The 24,649-nt window shown below is 38.6% G+C and overlaps 2 protein-coding genes, 2 non-coding genes and 1 pseudogene across 4 annotated transcripts; 4 read left to right on the top strand and 1 right to left on the bottom strand.

The window, feature by feature from the left end:
- Window positions 1-1,615: 1,615 nt before the first annotated feature.
- On the top strand, window positions 1,616-2,674 carry LOC134326817 (zinc finger protein ZFP2-like; the record flags this gene model as incomplete). The annotated part of the gene is made up of 1 exon (XM_063008972.1): window positions 1,616-2,674. A coding segment is annotated over one exon (1,059 nt), but the record flags the coding sequence as incomplete, so codon positions are not given.
- Window positions 2,675-4,316: 1,642 nt separating this feature from the next.
- Window positions 4,317-4,425, top strand: LOC134327203 (5S ribosomal RNA; annotated as a pseudogene).
- Window positions 4,426-13,106: 8,681 nt separating this feature from the next.
- Window positions 13,107-13,180, top strand: trnai-aau (transfer RNA isoleucine (anticodon AAU)). Its single transcript has one exon. It is a non-coding gene; the product is annotated as a tRNA-Ile (tRNA).
- Window positions 13,181-17,972: 4,792 nt separating this feature from the next.
- On the top strand, window positions 17,973-18,044 carry trnaq-uug (transfer RNA glutamine (anticodon UUG)). Its single transcript has one exon. It is a non-coding gene; the product is annotated as a tRNA-Gln (tRNA).
- A 2,755-nt stretch (window positions 18,045-20,799) lies between these two features.
- LOC134326274 (uncharacterized) lies at window positions 20,800-23,377 on the bottom strand. The gene is made up of 6 exons (XM_063008442.1): window positions 23,290-23,377; window positions 22,976-23,090; window positions 22,690-22,892; window positions 22,134-22,339; window positions 21,885-22,044; window positions 20,800-21,309 (listed from the first exon to the last, which is right to left on the bottom strand). Exons 1-6 carry the CDS (start codon window positions 23,375-23,377, stop codon window positions 21,173-21,175), a joined length of 909 nt encoding a protein of 302 aa, XP_062864512.1. The 3' UTR covers window positions 20,800-21,172.
- Window positions 23,378-24,649: the final 1,272 nt, after the last annotated feature.

The following is a 24,649-nucleotide window of genomic DNA, read 5'->3' as shown; positions in this document are numbered from 1 at the left end:
TTGTTTACAACATTAACCGTAATATTACGTTTTCTGTGTTGTACTGAATGACACTCAGTTTTGTTCTTTAATGTACTATGTCAGTAAAAAGACATTTTTATCAAATAATGTTAAAATGCATTGACCTCGTGTGTGTGCTGAAGGGTCCCCAGGAGTCTTTTGTTGTTATAATTGGTCACATGACTGCAGTAGCTTGATTGCATATTAAAATAAGGCTTTTTATTAACGTTGTACTGAATGACAACTGAAGATTGGGAAAATGGGGACTGAAAGTATCCTGAATATTATTAATATTAAAAAACACATCTGATTGAATATTATTTAATATGTCACACATGACATTTGTACAATTATGCCAAAGCAGTAAATTTTAAGTTTTACTTAAGATTAATTAGTTTTTTCTTAATGTTTTATTACTTAAAGAGGTAGGGGGACCGTTGCACTGAATGACATTTTGGGGGTTTTTGGGGGTTATTTTTTCAAAAATCATACATTTTCCATAAAAATTACTTTAGGTTTCAGTAAACATGTACAAATGGAGTAGATTGAAGGTATATCCACTTATATTAATATAATTGTATATTATTTATCAAGTGGGGACACTAAAAAGTTACGTCTCGTCTTTGACCCACATACAGCATTTTACATGACTTAGATTCTTATCATAAAAGCTTTATCTAAGTTCATGTCATTTCACTTTACAGAATAGCCTTTCAATTCCATGTTTGTGTTTAGGATTAAATGTAAATAACTTCTCTGCTCAGATAAATAGGTGTAGTTTGACTTCACCCATCATGCTTTGTGGCTCCATCTACTTCATTTGCACACGTTCCATAGATAATGAGCTAGTACTTCACACAAGAAGGTGTGAATGGTTGGCTGATGATTGACCAATGCAGAGTTTTGAACTGGTCTTGGGTCTTTGTCCTCAGCTCTATTTAAGGACTAAACTCTAGACCTGTAGCTGAGTCACTTGGTAAGAAGGATCTTCTGCACGTTCTTCATTAGAAACGACCTGCTGGAGACACCAGCTTTGTTAAAGTGGCTGCCAGGATTCTAACAGGAAGGTAAAGGGTTTTCTTGTTTGTTTCTTTTACATTTATGTTGCATTTGTTGTTCTTTTTATTTTATTATGTTATTTAATATTATCAGGTTAATATATTCAGACTGTTTAAAATAGCTTTATGCTCATAATTGTGGTGATTTATGAAGCCTTTTTTACTCCCAGCACAGCAAAGATTTACACTTGTGAGCTAATTATTAGTCCTGTCATGAACTGGATTAGATTTGCTTGGTGCAGGACTGATGTTGAGAAAGTCAGATCTCTTATATCTTTATTTATATCAAGTTATTTATAGTTATTTAATTATTAATATCTGCAGTATTTATAAGTATTTGATCCTGATGTTTTTTGAATTCAGATTCTCACTTAGACGTGAAGTGAATTTAATGTTTTTATTACTTATTGTGGTATTAATGTAGTAATAATGCTAATGGATAATGCTAATAGTAATGCTAATGAATCGACTTGTTTCTTTGTTTCTGTTGCTTTCCAAGGAAACAGTTTCTACAGCCTTATCAAAGCATAAACATGAAGAACTTTCATCACTGCTCAGAGTGTGGGAAGAGTTTTACTACGCAGAGTAATCTCCAACAACACCAGCGCATTCATACAGGAGAGAAGCCATATCACTGCTCAGAGTGTGGGAAGAGTTTTGCTCAAAGTAGTGCTCTTAAAGTACACCAGCGTGTTCACACAGGACAGAAACCATATTACTGCTTAGTTTGTGGAAAGAGTTTTGCTCAACAGGTTAACCTCCAAAAACACCAGCGTATTCACACAGGAGAGAAACCGTATCACTGCTTGGAGTGTGGAAACAGTTTTGCTGGACATAGTACCCTTCAAAAACACCAGCGTATTCACACAGGAGAGAAACCGTATAACTGCACAGAGTGTGGAAAGAGTTTTATTCAAAGTAGTGACCTTAAAGTACACCAGCATGTTCACACTGGAGAAAAGCCGTATCACTGCTCAGAATGTGGAAAGAGTTTTGCTCAACAGGTGAACCTCCAAAAACACCAGCGTGTTCACACAGGAGAGAAACCGTATCACTGCTCAGAGTGTGAAAAGAGTTTTGCTCAACAGGGTTACCTTCAAAAACACCAGCGTATTCACACAGGAGTGAAACCGTATCACTGCTCAGAGTGTGGAAACAGTTTTGTTGAACATAGTACCCTTCAAAAACACCAGCGTATTCACACAGGAGAGAAACCATATAACTGCACTGTGTGTGGAAAGAGTTTTACTCAAAGTAGTGTCCTTAAAGTACACCAGCGTATTCACACAGGAGAGAAACCGTATAACTGCACTGAGTGTGGAAAGAGTTTTACTCAAAGTAGTGACCTTAAAGTACACCAGCGTATTCACACAGGAGAGAAACCGTATAACTGCACTGAGTGTGGAAAGAGTTTTACTCAAAGTAGTGACCTTAAAGTACACCAGCGTATTCACACAGGAGAGAAACCGTATAACTGCACAGAGTGTGGAAAGAGTTTTACTCAAAGTAGTGTCCTTAAAGTACACCAGCGTATTCACACAGGAGAGAAACTGTATCACTGCTTAGAGTGTGGAAAGAGTTTTGCTCATGAAAAGAATCTCAAACGGCATCAGCGTATTCACATAGATAAACTACATCACTGTTAAGAGTGTGGGAAGTATTTTATTGCACATTATGTTCTCCAACAACACCAGCGCATTCACACAGGAGAGTATCACAGTTCACTGAAAATAACTTTAGTGAAAGGAATATCTTTTAAGTATACCACACCAGCGCATTCACATAAAAGGATGACCCATACTGCTGCTTATAGTGCAGATAAAGTTTTACTGGAAGCAGCATTTTTAATAGACACCAGTACGGTCACACAGAAGTTACGTTTTTGTGACTGATGTCGTGTTTCATTTTCAAATATACACTAGAACTGTTCTACTTCAATTATCAAATGTACATGATGGTGTGAATATGATTATTAATCATCAAATGTTATGTGGTGTAATGTACCAACCTCAGATCTGAATCTGTTTTTGTTCTTTATTCAAGTTTAATCTACTTTAATAAACACAGAACAACTTTTACTTTCAAGTGGAATAATTTTACCCTGGTCTTTATGGTGTTTGCAAGAATTCAGTATATTATAATTGCTAAGTTTTCATAAATGAATAGCCTCTTCCTTTAACACTTCTAGGTCTACACTCCAAAATTCTAGTCTTTAGATGATTTCCACTTAGCAAATAATGAACCGTCCTCAACCAGAATGTACATGAGAAGGTGTGAATGGAGGGCTGTGGACTGAACAGTGTTGCATTGTTCTATCATCATGAGTCTTTGTTCTTTGTGTAAATCTGTAGACCAAATTACTGGTAGCTAAACTCCTTTGTAAAAAGAAATTCTCATATTTACATTTAATTATCCCACCATCTTCTAGTGCATAAAACCCAGTTCATATAAATCCTAATACAGACTGCACTGACATGTTTTAAACTTACATTTAAAAATAAATAAATACTATTGTGGTAGTTCAGGTGTTTTCTTATCATGGAGGTGACCAATTGACCAAGACCAGTTGAGGCGTCGGGAGACAAGTGTTTTTTTATTGATGAATAAATGTATTTGTTAAACTGTAAATTCCATCCGAGTCCTCTGTGTGATGAGAGTTTGGTTTTGAATCCGATGTCAGCAAATGTGTCCATGGTTGTTAAATGCGACGTCTAAACTCACGGTCCATGTATTTGTATGTAGGCTTGATAAAGTGGATGTAAAGGACTGGGTGGGTAATAATTCAAAATAGTTCTTCATGTAACCAGAAATTCTATTCATAAATCATAAGAGAATAAAAAGAATAAATCATAAATAAAAAAAGATTGGAGAGGAGAAGAAAACAGGAGAGGAAAGAACAGAAAAGAGTAGAAGTGAAATTCAGAGCTTTTAGTATTTAAAATGTTACTATTAAATGTAATAAGAGCGACCAATACCGCTACTAGGTCCCACCGTCACTCTGTTAATCACAGTGCTGCTGGTGAAGAAAAGGTTGAATCCAGATGATTTGTTGTGGTGTTTTGTACTAAATGCAGGTGAAAGAGGATCAGCAGCAGCAGCTGAGCGGTGTGTGTAGTTCTCTGTGTGTTTTGTCACTGTTTCAGGATCTTTTATTTGAAAAGCTGCGTGTAGAACAGAGAAAGTAAAGGACGACACACAGCGGAGTGAAAGGCAGAACGACGGACGTCTATAAGAAGCAGCTTGTTTACAGCGTCTCTCGCTTACAGCCACACCACCCTGAGAACACCTGATCTCGGAAGCTAAGCAGGATCAGGCCTGGTTAGTACTTGGATGGGAGACCGACTGGGAATACCAGGTGCTGTAAGCTTTTATCCACACACACCCACCTTCACTTCAAACCTCCTGTTACACACTGACCCAGCGGCTTTTTCTTCATCAAGCAACACAATGAGACAAAGAGTCCCAAGTGTTTTTGTAAACCTGCAATGACAACTGTTTTTGGTATACAGGAAAGAAAAGGCAGAATGCGGGTGAAAAAGTGTTATTTGGCAACCCAGCACTGTGTAAATATTAGACAGAACACATGATGGGTTATTTTAACTTGTTGGGTTGTGCAGTTTAACCATTGTGCTAAGTTGTGAGGTTTTTTTTTATCATGGGTCAACTATGTAACTTTACTGCAGCTTGTATTTAAATGAAAGGTTTACATTGCTGTCTTCAGGATTTCCTCTTTAGTGATATTTAATGTTAATAGCTGTTCTGATCTAAAAGATGCTGCTGCCTTTGACCTTTAAAACTGAGAAGTGATTTGTGAGATAATTAAAATAAGTGAAATCTTTATTTTGTACTTTGGTTTTATATTATTTGTACAAACATTTGTTTTATACAACTTTAAACCTGTAATAAAAGATGAACATTTTAAATGTGTCTTTATTTGCTTTAACTAAGCTAAAGTTTTTAACAGGGACAAAAATGACAGTTTGTGTAGCAGGGCTGGACACGTAAGTAAATGTTTTTATAAAGCTATAAAACTACTTCCTAAATCTAAAGTACACAGATCTCACACAGCCCAGGTCAATAGGACCTGCTAGTTAGAGAAGGCTCACTTGTTTGCAGTGGCGGCTGGTGCTAAAAAATTTTAGGGGGGCGCAAACAAAACAATAAATTAAAAACAAAACACTAAAAATACAAGCCTTTAAAAGTAGCACTATTTGAACATGAATTTTGCCCTCCTTTCCTTCTGTCTTGCAAATTTCTCAATGACATTATGATTAAAGTCAGTAATCTCAGTCACTAGTCTCTTCTCTATTGACAACATGGCCGATGCATTCAGCCTGCCCTGGGTCATAGAGTTTCTCAGAAAAGTTTTAATTCTTTTCAAGGTTGAGAAGCACCTTTCAGCTTCTGCTGTGGTCATGGGTGTGGTGATGAGGATCTTCAGGAGAGTGACTGTCTCTGAAAATACTTCTTCAAGATTATTTTCCATAAACATCTGGAATAGGCCCACAGCACCACAACAGGCTTTGAACTCTTCCCTGCTGTAGATAAGACTAAGCTCTGTCTTCAGCTTACCTTGATTGAGCACTGGATAGGCTTTTAAGGTGTTGCTCAGTGCATCTTCAGGAAATGCTGTCTTGTATTGTTCAAACCTGTCCCCCTGCAAGAGTGTGGCACTAACAAGGTGGTTTGTGAAGGAAAAGCGCTCACTGGTGTGTCCCAGTATGATATCACAGACCTAGAGAAGGATAAACATGAAAATTATGAAGTGATCATAATTTATTTATTTCACATCTAAATAGTTATTTTTCTATCACTGTTGAAATTTAGTCATAGATCAAGTCATAGAAATGAGTTTGCTGCCATTTTCAAGCATTTTTGGAACAGAATTTTTGTGGGACAGGTTTATAGAAAATTCAGGAACCAAATGTTATGAGAATTTGTTTTATTCCATATTACCCATATATTGCAGTACAGCAAGAATAATAACATATATTGCTGACAAGCATTACACCAACATACACTGATCATTCATGCATAGCATAGAAACAGCTCTAAACAAATCTAATCTAATTGGACTGTGACTTCCACAACTCACCTCTGCAGCAATCCTTTCATGGTCTTCTACACTGAGTGTCCGACGCTTCTTTACTGGCTGACCGCTACCTTCACTGCTTTGTCCAACCATGGAATGGAGAGAATTTCTGCAAAGGAAAAAAATTATAATAACAATAATAATAACAATAATACTAATAAACAAAGGAGGAAAATGCACAACCATTACCTGATCTTTTGAATGTCCTGCTGGAACTGCTGAATGCTCTCCTTGATATAAACTGAATCTATGACCTTCTTCTGGAGTTTGGAATAGAGGAGGTCCACATGAGGCATGATATGGTGGAAAAGCTGCAGAAAGAACTTAAAATCCTGATCCTCCAGTAGCATGGCAAACGCACCTGCCTCTCTGACAGTAATGGGGTCAAAGTCACCAGAGTCTCGTATGCTTTCAAAACAGCGAATGAGGTCCTCTCTGTGTTCAAACACAGTATTGATGGTCCGGCTGTGAAAGTTCCATCTGATATTGCTGGATGCTGGTAGTCTGTGCGCCACAACTTTATCAAGAATACTTGTGCGCTTGGGTGATCTGGAAAAAAAGCTGGCAAATCCACCAAGAAAAAAAAAATTCTCACTTTGGTTATGTGAGAAGTAGCCTGCTGCGTTATCAGATTGAGCTGATGTGCGTAGCAGTGGATGTAGTGTGCATTTGGGTACATGTCTTGTATCTTCTTCTGAACACCTGCAGTGGCACCCCTCATCACGCTGGCTCCATCATATGCCTGGCAGATGAGCTTACCCTTTTGATCCTCAGGAAGGATAGTTGCAAGACGTTCTTTTAGGGCTGTAGCAATGGAATCAGCAGTGGCCGACTGCAAAGGGATGAACTCAAAAAATCTTTCCTGCACATTGTTTTTAGCATCAATATAGCGTAGTACAAGAACAAGCTGGCACTGCGTGGCAATATCCATGGTCTTATCTGCCTGGATTGAAAGAAAATCGCTGCCCTGGGCTTCTTTGATTATATGTTCCTTCAGAACAGACAACATACAGTCCAGTAGCTCATTCTGCACAGTTTTTGAAGTTCCCTTAAACACAGTGGCATTCTCAGTGTGCTCTTTCAGCACTCCATCAAGAGAAGAAACAAAATCCACCAACCCTCGAAAAATTCCGGGATTATCTGAGCTCTTACTTTCATCATGGCCACGCAAGGCCAGCTCAAAGGCTCCACAAAATTTCACACAGTCTATTATTCTAGACAGGATGTGCCGATTTTTTGTCACCTCTTCATTGTGCCTTCTAACAGCAATCCTGTAACCTCCTGTAATCCTGTAACCTTCATCTTACAACTAACTTCATCTGCAACTAACTGTTAAACGTGAACCAAGCTGATGAACCGCAGCTGATTGATCAGTTAATGAGTGGACTCGGGGATTGTCCAATCACACGGCGTTTAAAAAAAATAAGCCAATAGTGACACACTTCTAATAAGAGTGGGTGTATATGGGGCGCAGAGAGCTGCGCCCTGTGGAAAATTGAAAACAACCATTTAAAGAGCAGCCTCAGACCACGTGCTTGCCAAAAGTTTATGCACGTACATAGACACTCGTTAGACCGGCGCCCCGCGCATGGGACGTGTGCACGATGTAAACAATTAAATACAAATATTTATTTATTTAAAAAATGCTATCATGACCATTAGATAAACAGTTAATTAGACAATTAGACAAACAGACTAATTAATTTCATAATTATTTTGCAGTATGTAATTTACTTATTTTAACATCTTAATAATTTGAAGGGGGGCGGTGCCCCTGCACCCCGTATTGGCCAGCCGCCACTGCATTTAGGGATGTGTAATGTGTCATTTTAGGACAGCCTATCTTATAAAACTTTTTTAAACTGTATAACCACTGAAGTTGGCATTAATTGTAAATTCTATAGACCAGCCTTCTATTCATCACTAACAAACACCAAACAACATCATACTGCAAATCTCATAACTCAACACAAGTCAAGGTAGTAGTTTAAAAGTGACAGTAAGTCTGTGTCTGTTTCTGTTGTTTATTCTGAATTGTGTTTGTTTGTAAACTGTGAATTAGTTCTTAATCTGGTCGTGATGTTAGTGAATTAAACCTACATCTCTCTGATGGTCTGACCGATGAGCTGTCTGTTCTTACATGCTGCTTAAGCCCGGCTAGCTCAGTCGGTAGAGCATGAGACTCTTAATCTCAGGGTCGTGGGTTCGAGCCCCATGTTGGACGAGTATCTTCATTTAACATCTACTGAAACCAAAAGGAACGTTCTTCCACTTTGGACAGCCGGTCTCCAGTGACTTATCAGGTGGATATTTGTGCTTGTAGGACTGTTGTTTACTGAATGTTTTCAGTTACTTATTTCCACTATTCTGTGGGACTACACATTGTTGTTGTGTCTAATATCCGTTTCATCAACAGGCAGGTTGTGCAATAAAAGGCACTCGTCCCTGGGTGGGCTCGAACCACCAACCTTTCAGTTAACAGCCGAATGCACTAACCAATTGTGCCACAGAGACACACGCAGAGATGTTTCATTGGACAGTACACATGAGTCACATGACTTGCTAACTTTTACAGAAGGGCAATTAAGTTTGGTAAATTGAAATAATGGCATGTTTCTGACCTGAATGAGAGGGGCAGTAAAAAGATCTCACACTTGTCAGAGACAACGTCTGAAGCCCAGGTTAATAGGATCTGGTAGTTAGAGAAGGATCACTTGTTTGTTAGTTTAAGTCCAAAAGTGGGTGTGGCCCATACGGGGATCGAACCCACGACCGTGGCATTATTAGCACCACGCTCTAACCAACTGAGCTAACCAGCCAGTTTATCTACACTCTTTATCTACACTCTTTAGATCTTTGTACATAATTCTACACTAACTCCATTCAAGCAGCTGCATGGCAGCACAAAAACCATTAGAGATTCTGCACACTTTCAGTGAAGATCTGCAGAAATGAGCGGCTCCTAAACTGAATTTGGTTGTTATTGCACCAGAAATGCAGCAATTTCGTGTTATTTTAATGATCCGAGATCTCCGTCCTATTTGAGACCATGCATTAATGCAGTAGGTCAGTATGCTCTCCACAGAGCAGTGGTAGAATGCCACCAAAAGCTCCATGTTCAGGTTGGTTTTCCTGAGTGTTTTCAGGTGGTGTTTGTGGTCCAGGTGAGGTCCTCTATGATGTGGCTTCCCAGAAACTTGAAGCTGGAGACTCTTTCCACTTCTAATCCTTTGATGTTTAAGGAAGTGAGGTTCTCATTGACATGCTGAAGATTTTACTGGTGGGCACAGTCTCTGAGTTCTATTCCTGGGATCCCATCAGGCCCTGCAGCCTTTCTGACATTCACAGATCTAAGGGTTCGTCTGTACAGTAAGAGAGTGCTCACTGGTAGCTGGTGTGGTTACAGCAGCTGGATCCATCCCTTGTGCCTCAAAGCGGGCAAAGAAATTATTTAGATCCTCTGCCAGCGAGACGCTGTTAGCTGTTTGAAGATCTTTGCTCTGCTCTGTATCCTCTAGTGATGTTGGAATAGACACAGCACCAGGTATTATATAGAAGCACACGCCCTCTCTGTGACTCTTACCGGAGTCTTTGTTTCTGTCTCTCTGGTGGATTAAGCAGCCTACTAATTCAATAGCTGCATCTGGCACATCTGGATTAAGCTAAGATTCTGTGATTATCATCATACACGTTTTCTGTATAGATGTTGGCGATGTTAAACTTAGTCTCAGTTCATCCATCGTTTGAAAGCGACCTGAGGTTCGTGACAAACAGACTTGTTAGCGGTGGTTTGTAAGGAGCTCTTTAGCCTTGCTAAGACCGGCATCTTCGTTTTTGTCGTCTCTTCCTCCGCCGTCTTCGTCACCTTCCGTTGGGTGTGGTCTCAAGTTCGTCTCGGCTGTAGGAGAGGAGACTTAATGAGTGAATTCAGTTTCAATATTAATTTAAAAAAACTTACCCATGATGATTTACCAGGTCGTTTGTTACAGTTTCCTTTCCAGTCGTACCTCCACAAAAACCAAAACACTTAATCTGTAAAAGAAAGACACGTGCATGAATGTGATGAGGTTCTAAGATCTCTGAATATAATCCTGATCATCCCTAATGAACCCAAATGTAATTCATACTGCACATTCACTGCACTATACTGCACACCCAACATACTGACACTCACTGTCACCCTTATACTGCACCTCTATCTGTTACTGCACCACAGTCAGTATACATACTGTAACCAAATTTATTCAGGTACTGTACACCACACACACACACATTTTCTAATGTTGTGCTCACTAATAAAAGTCAAAAAGTTTTAAGGTTTTTTTTCTGCTCTTAAACATAGTAGAGGGCCACTTAAGAACACACCAGGGTTGGGTAAATTGTCAAAGTGCATCTTTTACAGGGACTATAACAAAGTACATACATAACACATAAAAAACAGTTTAACGTAGAAAGCACTTACTAGTCTAGAGGTTCATGTCAAAGTGTCTGAACTGAGATTCGTTGGCAAGTGGAGCAGTGAAATCCTCAATTTGTTTTGGATCATTTTTTCCAAGAGCATTTGTGATGGACCTGAGTAGGTCGAGCTTTTCATTATGTTGTTGTAGCAGCAGCTCTAATACAGTCAACATTTCTCTCTCCATTACTGTTAGTAAAATATCATTTACAATATTCCCTTTCTAAATACACACACACACAAACACACACACATCTTGTACACACGTAATACACACACATCATACACACACCTTATACACACATGTAATACACACACACATCAGTACACAATCACACGTCATACACATGTATGAGGTGTCAGTACCAGGGTGTGTCATGGTATTGGGGTGTGTCAGTACCAGGGTGTGTCATGGTATGGGGTGTGATTCACTGGGTGGAATTAACAAACCACTCTGGACAGGTTGCCAGACAAACGTAAACAAACACACTTATACCTAGGGTACTCCGTTACCCCCAGGACATGGGGAGAACATGCAAACTCCACCCGACGTTTGGCATTGGCACGAGTGACCAAAGGTTTGGCTATAGCAGCCCGGCCGTGTATATTGACCCTGTGGAGCTCCCGACGGACAGTTCTGGTGGAAACAGGAGAGTTGAGGTGCACATTTAATTCTGCCGTGATTTGGGCAGCCGTGGTTTTATGTTTTTTGGATACAATCCGGGTTAGCACCCGAACATCCCTTTCAGACAGCTTCCTCTTGCGTCCACAGTTAATCCTGTTGGATGTGGTTTGTCCTTCTTGGTGGTATGCTGACATTACCCTGGATACCGTGGCTCTTGATACATCACAAAGACTTGCTGTCTTGGTCACAGATGCGCCAGCAAGACGTGCACCAACAATTTGTCCTCTTTTGAACTCTGGTATTTCACCCATAATGTTGTGTGCATTGCAATATTTTGAGCAAAACTGTGCTCTTACCCTGCTAATTGAACCTTCACACTCTGCTCTTACTGGTGCAATGTGCAATTAATGAAGATTGGCCACCAGACTGGTCCAATTTAGCCATGAAACCTCCCACACTAAAATGACAGGTGTTTCAGTTATTTTGTCCAACCCCTGTATATACACACACTCAATATTATATTTATACACTCAATATTATATATATATAAACGATGCGTTTGATCTCTGCAGGCGGTGGTTCATCATACACAACAATCAGCTTCTCTACAAGAAGAGGTTTAAGGTAGGTCACATGACTTTACATGATCTAAATCAGCTCTCTCCTGGACCCATAATGCACCCTCATCTTTTGGGCGCATCACAGCAGAGGTCGACTTCTGTGCCGGGCTGTGTCCCACACCGCCCCGTCATGTTTAAGTCTGGGACGATTTCACCGGCGTTTATATCATTGACTGTATAAATAAGAAGGTTTTATGTTCTATTCCCCCAGCGTGACTTCACGGTACTGGCGGAAGACCTGCAGCGCTGTTCGGTCCAGAGCTGAGAGGAGACCGGGCGACGCTTCTGCTTCCGTGTGGTCACGCCCACAAGGTAAGTCCAGATCTATAATCATCAGAGATAGACAGACAGACAGATGATCAATAGACAGACAGACAGGTAGATAGACAGACTATTTATCTATCTGTCTATCCATCTGTCTGTCTGAATGTCTGTCTATCTATCTGTTTATCTATCTACTCAAACTGTCTATCTGTCTGCATCCTATATAATCTGTATCAATCACCGTGTGTGTACAGGAGCTGTACGTTCCAGGCCGACTGTGAGGCAGGTAGACGGGCGTGGATCAGCGCCATTCAGAACCTGACTGAGAGAGAAGAAGGAACAGTCGAGAGCGAGGTGAATTATCATTACCACTATACTCCGGGAGGGGAGGGGTTCGGTTCTCGACTCTGTAACATCAGTTTAATGCGTCTAAATCAGCAGGAATCAGACGGGTACGAGAATGATTCAGAATCAGGGTCACACCCACTTTAATGATTAAAGCTAGCATGGCTGAGAGTCAGGTGAGCATGTTCTGTGTATCAGGACTTTCTAACCTGAGTAATTTAATCACTGAAAGTAAGAATATCACCCTGTTCTTCTACCATCTTTAATTCTGGCTTCATTTCACCTAATGAACGTGGCATGATCTTTATAAATGGTTACAATCAATTTTATCAATAAAATTTTGTCAATTTTGTCAATAAAAAAGAGAACTGCTGTGTAATTTAGTGAATTCTTGCACTGCACATGGCAGAGGACTAAAAGAAATTTAGAGCGTGTAGAATAAAAGTATTAGGAAAGTATGAGGTTACAGCATCAGCTTTTATTTATTCTTAAAAGAAAAATACATGAACCTCGGTCATCTCACACGAAGATCTGTTCTGCTCAACAACAGTAAAGCTCTCCATCATTTCTGTGTGGCAGCTCCATAACTGAAGGGCTGTCAGTGTAGAATCGGGTATGTGGGTATATGACCTGCCCTTTGTACACAGGCCGGTTAGCTCAGTTGGTTAGAGCGTGGTGCTAATAACGCCAAGGTCGAGGGTTCGATCCCCGTATGGGCCACACCCACTTTTGGACTTAAACTAACAAACAAGTGAGGTCAATAGTACCTGCTAGTTAGAGAAGGCCAGAGAAGGCTGGCCAAAAGTGACCAAACCCCTGGCCCTTTTGCCCAATTAGTTAGGTAAAGATTAAAACAGACAAGGGTGAAAGCAGGTTAAAAACTATGGTCAAGTGTGTTTCTAAAGCCGATGGCTTTAAGAACGGTCACCATCAAGCTGGCGTTCTGCTTGTTACTCTTGAACTTTAAGAATGTGCTCAGCTTCCAGTTGTTACTTTTGCACAATAACGTTTTTTCAACTTTCTGCCAGTTACCTGGAGAGGTGCGATGGCCAAGTGGTAAGGCGTCGGTCTCGTAAACCGAAAATCACGGGTTCTGTCCCTGTAACATGCATGCTCTCGTTTTAAAACATGACCAATATGCTCTAGTTCACATTCCCTCTAGGCTAATTTAAGAATCACATTTCATTTCCTAATTTCCCTTGCAGGTCTTATTTACCACATTAATGCTGTGCTTCCACACCAGCACATTTCCTCTACATAGGGATTGGCAGCTTAGAGGTACTGCATGTCGTGCCTGTATGAGCTCCAGAGTGTCACAATCCCTTGAAATATCCAGGTACTTAGTCAGACTCAATCACAAGCCCGTTTTAAACTTCACCCAGCTGACTGAGCAAAGGTACAGGAGTTAGATGAATTTTGGATGGGACTTTCTATTGGCTTGCATGACATGATGGAGCTTGTTAACCGAGTGTTTAATGTCTTTTGGAGCCAACCGGTTCAGAGAGCCAGTTCTTAACCGCTACCACAGAAGACTATGCAAGTGTGCTGTTAAATCTGCAATCCCTCACTTGACAGAGGCTAGAGATTCTTGCTCCTGGTTCTGCTTCTCTTTTTGCAAAGACTCTCGTACCCGTTGGAGGTTTACAGTGGTGTATAGTAATGAAGTAATAATACTTTGTTAATAATACTAGTTTTTTGGAGTATCTGTACTTTACTGGAGTATAAAAAAATTCGGCAACTTTCACTTTTACTCCACTACATTTCCGAACCACAAATAAAACGTTTCACTACATTAGCTTGTAATTAATTCAGTGCAGACATGATGTGTCCCATCATTTTTAAAAACTCACCTACAGACAAATATTTCCTCAGATTTCTTCTGTATTACACTGTGTGATAAAGGCGTGTTCCCAGACTACCACAAAACAAGTAGAAAAGGGCACTCTTTGGTAATGTAGGGCGAATGCTTGAAAGCACTGAAAAGAATTAGCAGGAGCACAGAAGTTGTTCTTTTTCCCCGTCACCTTCATTTTTGGCCACAACAATCAAAATATTTACAAGCGCGCTATGAGAAAAAAAATAGAAAACTCAACCTCTACCACCAGAGGAAACAGACTTGTGACTGCAAAGTCACTTAAGTCACATTCATTGATGTTTACAAGTCACAGGCCTAGCATAGCTTTTAGCCCTTCTCCAGAAAAAAGAACCCCCTACACCTTTTCCAGAGCTGTATTTAAACAGGTAGCTCCTCCCCTGGATCATACCATACCTCATACAGGTAAAGACAAAATATATATAAAAAATAAATATCTAGTTCACAGAGCATCAAATATGGCAAAATTTTATGAGTTACAAACAATACTCAAACCCATTCAGTAACAACATTTCCAATATTTACAGCATATGCTTATCTAACATTTCTTCTCTTTTACAGGTTCTTCACCCCTCACCTTCTACAGAGTATGGACTCACTGTAGATACAGCCCAAAAAAGATTATTTAAATATAGCTTATTTTACCCAGCTATTTAGATTATACTAATGGTTGAGCAGATCATTAAAGGGTTAAAAGTGCCACACGTTTAGTTAAACTTGCTTGAGTTTTGCTTTTAAATTAATTCTGCCAAAATTCAGTTTTTTTAGGTTATTGGGATATATACAGTATCTATAACTTGAATGTACTACCCAAGTCAAAAAATGGAATGGTATAGACAATGCAAATAAAATAGATGCAGTGTTTCTTACATTTACATCGACTCTTATTCCATCTTTTATGAACCCAAAATATTTCATGTTTTGTCTGGTCAACTTCATTCTTAACATACACATACGTGCATTTTAAGCTACAACACATTCTAAAAAAAGTTGGAACAGGGCAATTTAGTCCTCGTAATAAGGTTAAAAACAACTAAATAATGACGTGATTTCAAATAGGTGATGTGAACAGCTGATTATAATCATGAATTGGCACAGATCATGTTCAGATGGAAGGAAGACAAAAGCTTGTTAAGGTGGTTTACAGGCTTAAAAGAACAATCTTATATTTTTCTAAATGACCGCTTCAATTTATACTAACAGCATTTACTTTTACTTCTACTTTTAATACTTAAGTACATTTAATATCAAATTACTTTTAATACTTAAGTACATTAAACATCAGATACTTTTAGACTTTTACTCAAGTAATATTTTAAAAGGTGACTTTTATATGGAGGTAAATATGTAGCAAAAGTTTTGCACCTGTGAAAACGAAATCTGTAAAATTTGTACCTGTAAAAAATAAATTTGTAACTGTAAAAAAAATCTGTAAATTTTTTATCTGTAAAAAATAAATCTGTAACTGTAAAAAAGATTTGTACCTGTAAAAAATTAATTTGTGCAACAAATATCTCAGTCAGCGTGTTGCAAAACTGATCTGTACCTGTAGCTGCAGGGGCGGGGCTTAGGGGCGCAGGGGGCGGGACTACTGGGGAGATAGACGTAATTACCGACTGAATCAAAAGATCCAGTGTAGTTGGATCAGAACGTCATAAGTCATCATTTTATATGTTATACAAACTACTTTAAAGAGTCGGATCACTATCATTAGCTGTCATTAAAAAATGAATCGCGGGTCAATACAAAGACAAACCATCTCATCTAATATAAAATAGAATAAATAATGTATAACAGTTTAATGATGTACCACACATACAGTGAAGCAAAACACAAAACCCCTACACTTGTAAAAAGCTTCACTTAAATAATAATAAAATGTCAAAAATACATCAAATCACCTAAATATTATCTACATAACACAAACAGCAAAAACAAGTGAATGTGGAAGCATGTGTGTGTGTGTGTGTGTGTGCATGTTTATGAATATTAACAGAATTGATACGTATGTTAGACACACATAGATACATGAAGTGATGTAGACACACATATTAACTCCTCAGCAATAATAATGATGCACTATGTGGCAAAAATTATCTGGACACCTTACCATGAGCTTGTTGGACATCTCATTTCAAATACAAACAGTATTAAAATCAAGTGACTTCTGTGTGATCATTAGTGACTTGTGATCTCCTGAACAGGTGCACAAACATCAAATCATCTGCTTCAGAGCGACATGGAGGGACGGGCCAACTGTGTCCTGAACTTAATGTAATTTTCCAACAGTGGAACGTTTTGTTGTGATTTTGATACTTGGGTGGCAATATTTAACTAAAATTACTTTTATTTAGTGTTTAAAACGTCTAAATGACCTCGGTTTTGTCAGTTGATTTCAGTCAATTATATCAATCACGTAAGTTTAAATCACTTGAGATGTAAAAGTAAAGTCAGAAGTTGTGTGTTTTTGCTTTATTTACTTAGCAAATGGCTAATCATTATGTTTAGTTTTTGTGGTGTCAGGGTTCCATGGTGTAATGGTTAGCACTCTGGACTCTGAATCCAGTGATCCAAGTTCAAATCTCAATGGGACCTTGCTGCTTTTATTTGGGGCCCGATGTGAGGTCCAAGATTGAGAAACATTAGCAGTTTCAGGATGGTAGCACTCAGCGCATGTGCAGTACAACAGCATCACAACTGCTTGTGTTAATTTTAGGGCTGTCGAAGTTAACGCGATAATAACGCATTAACGCGATTTCAATTTAACGCGATTAAAAATAATAGTGCCGTTAACGCAAATTCTAGTTAATGTTGAGACTTGACTGGTAGAACTACAACGCTCGGTTACATTATGTTAACAAACCGCAAATGAAAAACGGTGGCAAGTCCGACACTAATGTCGGACTTGCCACCGTTTTTCATTTGCGGTTTGTTAACATAATGTAACCGAGCGTTGTAGTGATGCACTTATAAAGAAATAAATACACGCTATATTCACAAGTTGTCGGGAGCAGAACACTTTTATTAACTTATTCTGTTAAGGTACCAAATACCGAAAAGCTGAGTCAAGCACGTTAGTCCATGCACTATGGAAGCCCCAAAGGGTCAAAACACACTCACTTCGTGTAGAAACGGCCATCAAACCATTGTCACAATGGTGACCGCTGATCTACAATGTTTGCTGATGGAGAAATTCTAAACTACAATCTGACATTTACTGCCTAGTATGTGAGTGAATAAAACTCCCTTACAGTTTTCTCTTGTCCCAGCAGTTTTTAACATCAGTACATTTAGCATAAAATGTGTTCACCATTTTAATTGTAACATTTCACTTAAAAATCCTTGTTTTCTATAACATTTACACAGATTTTTTTTAATGCGATTAATCGCGATTAACTATATGAAATTCTGAGATTAATCGCGATTAAAAATTTTAATCGTTTGACAGCCCTAGTTAATTTCCATCCATTCATCCAGCCTGAATATTATAATAGCACTAGTAGTGTTATAGTGTTCCACATGTGACTGCTCCATCCCAAAATATAATCGCAAATCATTGTTTACAGCGCCATCTAACAGCCAACCTGCCCTTAAATTACTAATTATTAACTTTGGGGCTTAAGTAAAACCTCACTGTGTGGTTCCATGGTGTAAAGGTTAGCACTCTGGACTTTGAATCCAGTGATCCGAGTTCAAATCTCGGTAGAACCTGGTTTTATTTAGGTAAAAACACTGTTATCAATGCTGAGTAGAGAATAGTGTTCCACATATGACTGCTCTATGCCGAATTGTAACACCAAAAGGCAAATCATTGTTTACAGCGCAATCTACCGGCCAACTGGGTCCTAAACTTAACTCAGCTTTAGAGGTTTAGAAACGTTAGCAGTTTCAGGATGGTATCGTTCAGCGCATGTGCAAGTACAACACAGCGCTTGTGGGGTGTAGACCACGATTACTTGTGCTAGTTGTGTCGACCAAGCAGATCACCATTCAGGAAGGTACATCAGTGCCAAAATACGAGCCAGTTTGTTCAGTAAAAGCCAACAGCAGCGAATAAACGTAAGAGTTACCTTAGATTACATGTTAACTTCCATCTATCCATTCAGCTTAAATACCATAAACACTACATACAAAACATGTGGAGCTATTCTTACTACAGTAAAACACACTGAACTGACTTTTAAAGTGAAGTTCGAAATGTTGTACAGAGATCGTTCCCATCTAGTGGTGCTAGATAAATTACAGCTTGTTACTTGGGTACAGATTTGTGACATTATTATTAAATTGTGGTTGTTGTGTTTGTTGTTATTTTTAACTGTTCATTTTTTAAGTGTAAAATCATAAACAGCACCGTCTATAAATAATGAATCTTGTGCTTCCACTTGAGATTTTTGTTTACGTGAACAATGTCTGAAATTTGACGAGCTTGATTATTTGTAATATGTGTTAAGATGATGAATGAACATAAACACTTGTTTTTAAAGTTTTTATTTATTTATTTTAGTTTCAATACAACGTGACCCTGACAAGTTTAAAAAAAGCAAAAATGAAGTGTCCCAAGTGTTTTTGTAACGTGTTGTAGACCTGCAATGGTGACTATTTTTGGTATACAGGAAAGAAAAGGCTGAATGCAGGTGAAAATGTGTTATTTGGCAACCAGCACTGTGTAAATATTAGACAGAACACATGATGGGTTATTTTAACTTGTTGGGTTGTGCAGTTTAACCATTAGTTCTTCATCTGGTCGTGATGTTAGTGAATTAAACCTACATCTCTCTGATGGTCTGACTGATAAGTTGTCTGTTCTGACATGCTGCAATTGCGCCACAGAGACAGAGTTACAGTTGTTTTATTGGACGGTACACACAGGTCACATGACTTGCTAACTTTTACAGAAGGGCAATTAAGTTTGGCTAATTGAAATAATGGCATGTTTCTGACCTGAATGAGAGCAGCATTAAAAAGATCTCACACTTGTCAGAGACAACGTTTGAAGCCCAGGTCAATAGGACCTGCTAGTTAGAGAAGGCTCACTTGTTTGTTAGTTTAAGTCCTAAAGTGGGTGTGGCTCATACAGGGGTTGAACCAACGACCTTGGCGTTATTAGCTCCACGCGCTAAACAACTGAGCTAACCGGCCGGTGTGCAAAGACAGGGCATATACCCACATACCCGATTCGACACTGACAGCCCTTCAGTTATGGAGCTGTCAAATCATTGTTTACAGTGCCATCCAACAGCCAACTTGCTCTTAAATTACTAATTATTAACTTTTGGGCTTAAGTAAGACCTCACTGTGTGGTTCCATGGTGTAATGGTTAGCACTCTGGACTTGGAATCCAGTGATCGGAGTTTAAATCAAGGTGGAACCTGATTTTATTTAGGTAAAAACACTGTTATCAATGCTGAGTAGAGAATAGTGTTCCACATATGACTGCTCTATGCCGAATTGTAACACCAAAGGGCAAATCATTGTTTATAGCGCCATCTACCTAAAGGTTTAGAAACTTTAGCAGTTTCAGGATGGTAGTGTTCAGCGCATGTGCAGTACAGAGCGCTTGTGGGGTGTAGACCGCGATTACTTGTGCTAGTTGTGTCAACCAAGCAGATCACCATTCAGGAGGGTATATCAGTGCCAAAATACGAGCCAGTTTGTTCAGTAAAACTTTATAAGCCAACAGCAGCTAATAAACTTAAGAGTCACCTTAGATTACATCCCAGATAGCAAAATAATTCTGGCCCAGATCTGGCCCATATCCCCCATTTTCATCTGGCCCACTTGCCACATGGATTGACGGCGATTGGGCGGACCGCTCCCAGTTGCAAGATTTGGGCCACATATGCACCAGATTAGGGCCACACGTCAGCCAAAAGTGAAGCACACGACTGGGCCAAATCTGGACCAGAAGCTGACCACAAGATGTGGGCCATATCTGGAACAGATCTGCACCAGACTCATTTTAGACAGTAAAACGATTCTGGCCCAGATCTGGCCCACATTCCCCATTTTCATCCGGCTCACTTGCCGCATGGATTGACGGCACTTGGGTGGACCACTCCCGGCTGCAGACTTGGTCATATAGACACCATTTCATAGCACTTTTTACACTCTTAAGCAACTCCAAACATCTAAAACATGAAATTCTTCTTAATGCATAATGATAAACTCACTAGTGTTGCTAAATAAATGAGTCCTGAACGCATTTTTCAGCAGTGAGCTGTTGGGAAAAACCATGCAGTGTTTTAGCAATTAAAAAGCAGTATATTTTGCAATTTCACTTTTGTTGCAGTCTTTACAGGCCTTCACACAGGATACTGGAATGAAATAATTTTTAAACTTAAAATACTTAGCCTTGATTTCTATCCAAGACACAGGTGAAATTGCATCATATATAGCAATATATACTATATACTATCTCAATGCCATCTGAAAGCAAAAAATGGAAGCAAACACTGGAATAGTGCAAAACTATTTAATTTATCTAACATTCAAACTACTGTCCTGCTTTCTCTTTCCATTGCCCATTTTCCATTGTAAACATTTAAAATAAACACTGAAATCATAGTGCACACAATACTTGTATTTCTTTAAAACCAAAACTAACTAAAGTTACAAAAAAAGAGGATGCTGCCGTAACTTCCTCTCTTCTTCTCCGTCCAATACAATGGTCAGCATGAAACTCAGGAACAAGTGAATATTTGGAAACAGCACCAACATCTTTAACAATCAAACAGTCCAAAGTTAACAAAGAGAAATTCTCTCTTTCTGTCCGTTGCATAGACAGCATCCAAGTAGGACCAGAGAGCTACAAATGATAAGAAGAGGGGGGGACGGGGACCTTACAAGACAGACCGTCTCTCCTGCCGTAACTTCCTCCCTCCTTCTCTATCTATTGCTAAATGTAGCCATCTTTTTATGTAGAACTCAATTTCTTGATTTGTTGCCAGTCTGGTGAGCTGATTTCTTCTAACAGCTCCTTTATGGAAAAAACAAACAACAACAAAAAAAACAGAGATTATAATGCTTAATAAAGCAAGTGTTATTACAGAACGTGACACTCATAAATGCACTACTGAGCTCAAAATTTTAATTTAAATCCATCTGCCGTTTTAACAAAATGTTTAAAATAGCTGTTGCCTTTTATCCTTTTTAAAATGAAAAACGTTAACCATGCGAAATTAACCTTTTCACACTCATGCTGAATTTAACACTTCATTTATCACAGCTGACATTTTGATTAAATAATTTTCTTTTAATCTCATTCTGATTTATCGACAACTTCTCATAACTTTTCAAATGGGTCAACATCTTAACAAATCCACATCATTTTACCTCACACACCAAACAATGCATTTCAATATAAAAGCTACTCTTTTGCTTAAACCCTTAATTTCTATTTTTTCATTCCTTAAGTTGCAGTGGAACAAAAGTGGGCAACAAGTACACTATTTTTATCACACAGAAACATTGTGGCTTTAAAGCATTAAGTCAATTTCAAGGAATCAGAGTTTATGGTAACCAAACAAGTCAGTAGTATAAAACAGCACTTACCAGCAATCACATCTTTTAGTAACAAGCTGTTGAATGCCGTTTTCCCATTTATGCCCCGCCAGTTCAACTTCTTGGCCAGAGAGTTAGTCACAGTTCGCTTCATAATTCGCCACATGGTATCCTTCAGGTCCACCCCTCCATTAAGCCCCAAAGCAGTGATCTGCAAACAATTATGCACTAACTGTGTGTCCAAGATACAGACCTTTCATCAAGAAAATTCAGAAAGACGTAAAAGTAATGTATTATTACCATTTTGTTTTTAAGCTCTTGTTCATTTTTCAGAACATTCTCCAGATCAAGCAGTGACTCAAGATCTGTAAGCGGCAGTGCCCCTTCATCAAAATCTTGCTCGCTTGGACCTCCAGTACTTCCTTGTATAGCCTGAACAGTCCTCAGGATGATCTTCAATTGGTCTATGACCATTTCTTGTTTTATCAGTAGATGATGTAGAGCAGCTGAAAAACAATAAAAACAATCAATACATGATAACAGAAAGGGTTAGACTTAGGATACAGGCAGATTTTAAAAAATTGTATATAAATGTCATTAGTCATGCTAATACTATTTACCCAGTAATTAAAAGCAGTGAAATTAATATTAATTTAGACTGAAAGAAATCTCGGGTTTGATTCCCGGTCTGGGTACCCACACTGTGCTACACTCATTGGGCAAGACTCCTGACATGTTGACCTATCTGTAATACAAGTAACCTTGTAAGTCGCTCAGAATAAAAGCATCAAGTTAAACAGTAATAAGAACACTGACTTAGAACATCATATTGTAAACAAGTTATAAAATTACTCACATGCAAAATCATGAGTCTGAGAGGGCCATCTTCTGATTTGAGATGTTCCATGTCCGGTCTCGGGGCTCACTGGTCTTGGTTGAATCTTGGAGCTAGCCAATCCTGGGTTTGGATGCTTTATTGCTGGTGGTGGTGGGAGTTTTTTGCTCTTTTTGATAGGGAGCTCATCATCACTTTCACTGTCAAGAAGTCTTTTGTTGGGTCTTGTGAGGGTAATACATAGAAAACTAAATTATTTTAAATGACAAGCATTACAATATAGGAAAATAACTTTTAACTAATTTACATTTTTTTTCTCTTGGATTTTTTTGCCATTGTGTCATCTTGATCTTCTTCCGCTGTGTGGATGTCGGTCATGGCTTCTGCCTCAGGGAGTTTCAAACGTGCACTGTTATAGTTGTCTGAAGAGAAACAAAGGAAAAAAGGGCAAATTTTGTTAAATGAGTTGCAAGTACAGTTTGAACTCCTTGTAGACAGAAGAAACCATTCCCACAATGCAAAAAACTTTGTACAATGTACATTAATTTGAAGGTACGTCTCCACAAGTATTAACCAGAGTTAAACTCCATCAATCTGCAAATAAATCCTTTATGTACATACCAGTTGTATATAAAATCTTTATACTGAATGACTCCCAATGGTCTCCAGGCTGCTCTTGATTCCGTGTAGCTCTCATGATGTCACTCATTTTATATGTCAGCGACCACTGACACATTCCATTTTTAACCCAAATTGATGGGACAACTGCAACTTCGTTTGTTTGTAAAAACTCTACAATATAATACATTATCTAAAAATCAAGCAAGCACACACACACACACACACAGACAATTATAAATTATGGAGAGTAGTATTAATAAGAATATTGTATTATATAAGTATTGGCATCAATAAGCAGTAACGTCAATGAAATTGTAATGATAGCATTTACAACAAACAGTAATAGCTGAAATTAAATCATACTCACATACACAACTAAGAGCCAATCAGTCAGCACTCGGTCTGTCTGCACAGAGACCATGAATCACAGTTAAAAAAAATAAATAATCTGTTACCACACTGCATATTTCAGACAAAGAATTAGGATGAATCTATATACAAGTCAGTCACTAAACCTTACACTCAACCTCCATTTCTACATGTTTGCTACACTCCGCTGGCTTCTTTACAATTTGCAGGGTTAACATATTGTTGATGTGATATGTAGTATACGCTAAGCGTGGCACACGCAGCCAATACTACATATTAGTTCAGCTTTATGTAACATTGCAAATAAAAAAAACACAGTAAACTGTAAAGTAGCCCCTTTTAATTCAAAGGAATATTGTGACCATAGCTTTATGCTCATTTTATATATTTTATATTATTATTCCTGTTGCTCTTGTTTGGAATATATTACTATTAATTAAATTTTTTTGGTCACAATATCTCAAATATTTAGGAGGACTCTGCATGTAGAAGCGGAATGATGACAAAACCAGACTCTACAGGTAACCGGACACACTTCCGTATACAGCCTTCAAGCTTAAGGCACAGTAGAGTAGAAGAGAGATCTGACACAAAACAAATTCCTAAATCTGTTGAATCAATTGGATAGTCAAAAACCTTTGTGGCATGCCTGAATTCTTTGCAGACAATGTATTTCACTCCCTCAAGGACAATGATATTCTGAACCAAGACAATTTTGCTATTCACTGTAATGCAGCAATCCCTCTCTGATGTGTTAATGATGAACTCATCCATTACCAGCTCTTTAAACTGACAAATGGTTCCTTCAAAGGTCTGAGTGACAGGACCACCCGAATGCTGCATTTTCAATGCTGTTCTAGGGGAGGGCAAAGAAACATCTGTGGAACAATTAAGTTCTGAAAGTCTTCGTATGACTTGGGACAATGGATATCTAGGCTTCCGGACCATTTTTTTTAATTGTTTCAGGTAATTTTCAAAAGGAAACCCTGAT

The sequence above is a fragment of the Trichomycterus rosablanca genome, chromosome 14, assembly GCF_030014385.1.
Source record: "Trichomycterus rosablanca isolate fTriRos1 chromosome 14, fTriRos1.hap1, whole genome shotgun sequence".
Lineage (NCBI taxonomy): Eukaryota > Metazoa > Chordata > Actinopteri > Siluriformes > Trichomycteridae > Trichomycterus > Trichomycterus rosablanca.
The sequence above is the reverse complement of the archived record's forward strand: the minus strand, read 5'-3'. Positions and strand labels throughout refer to the sequence as shown.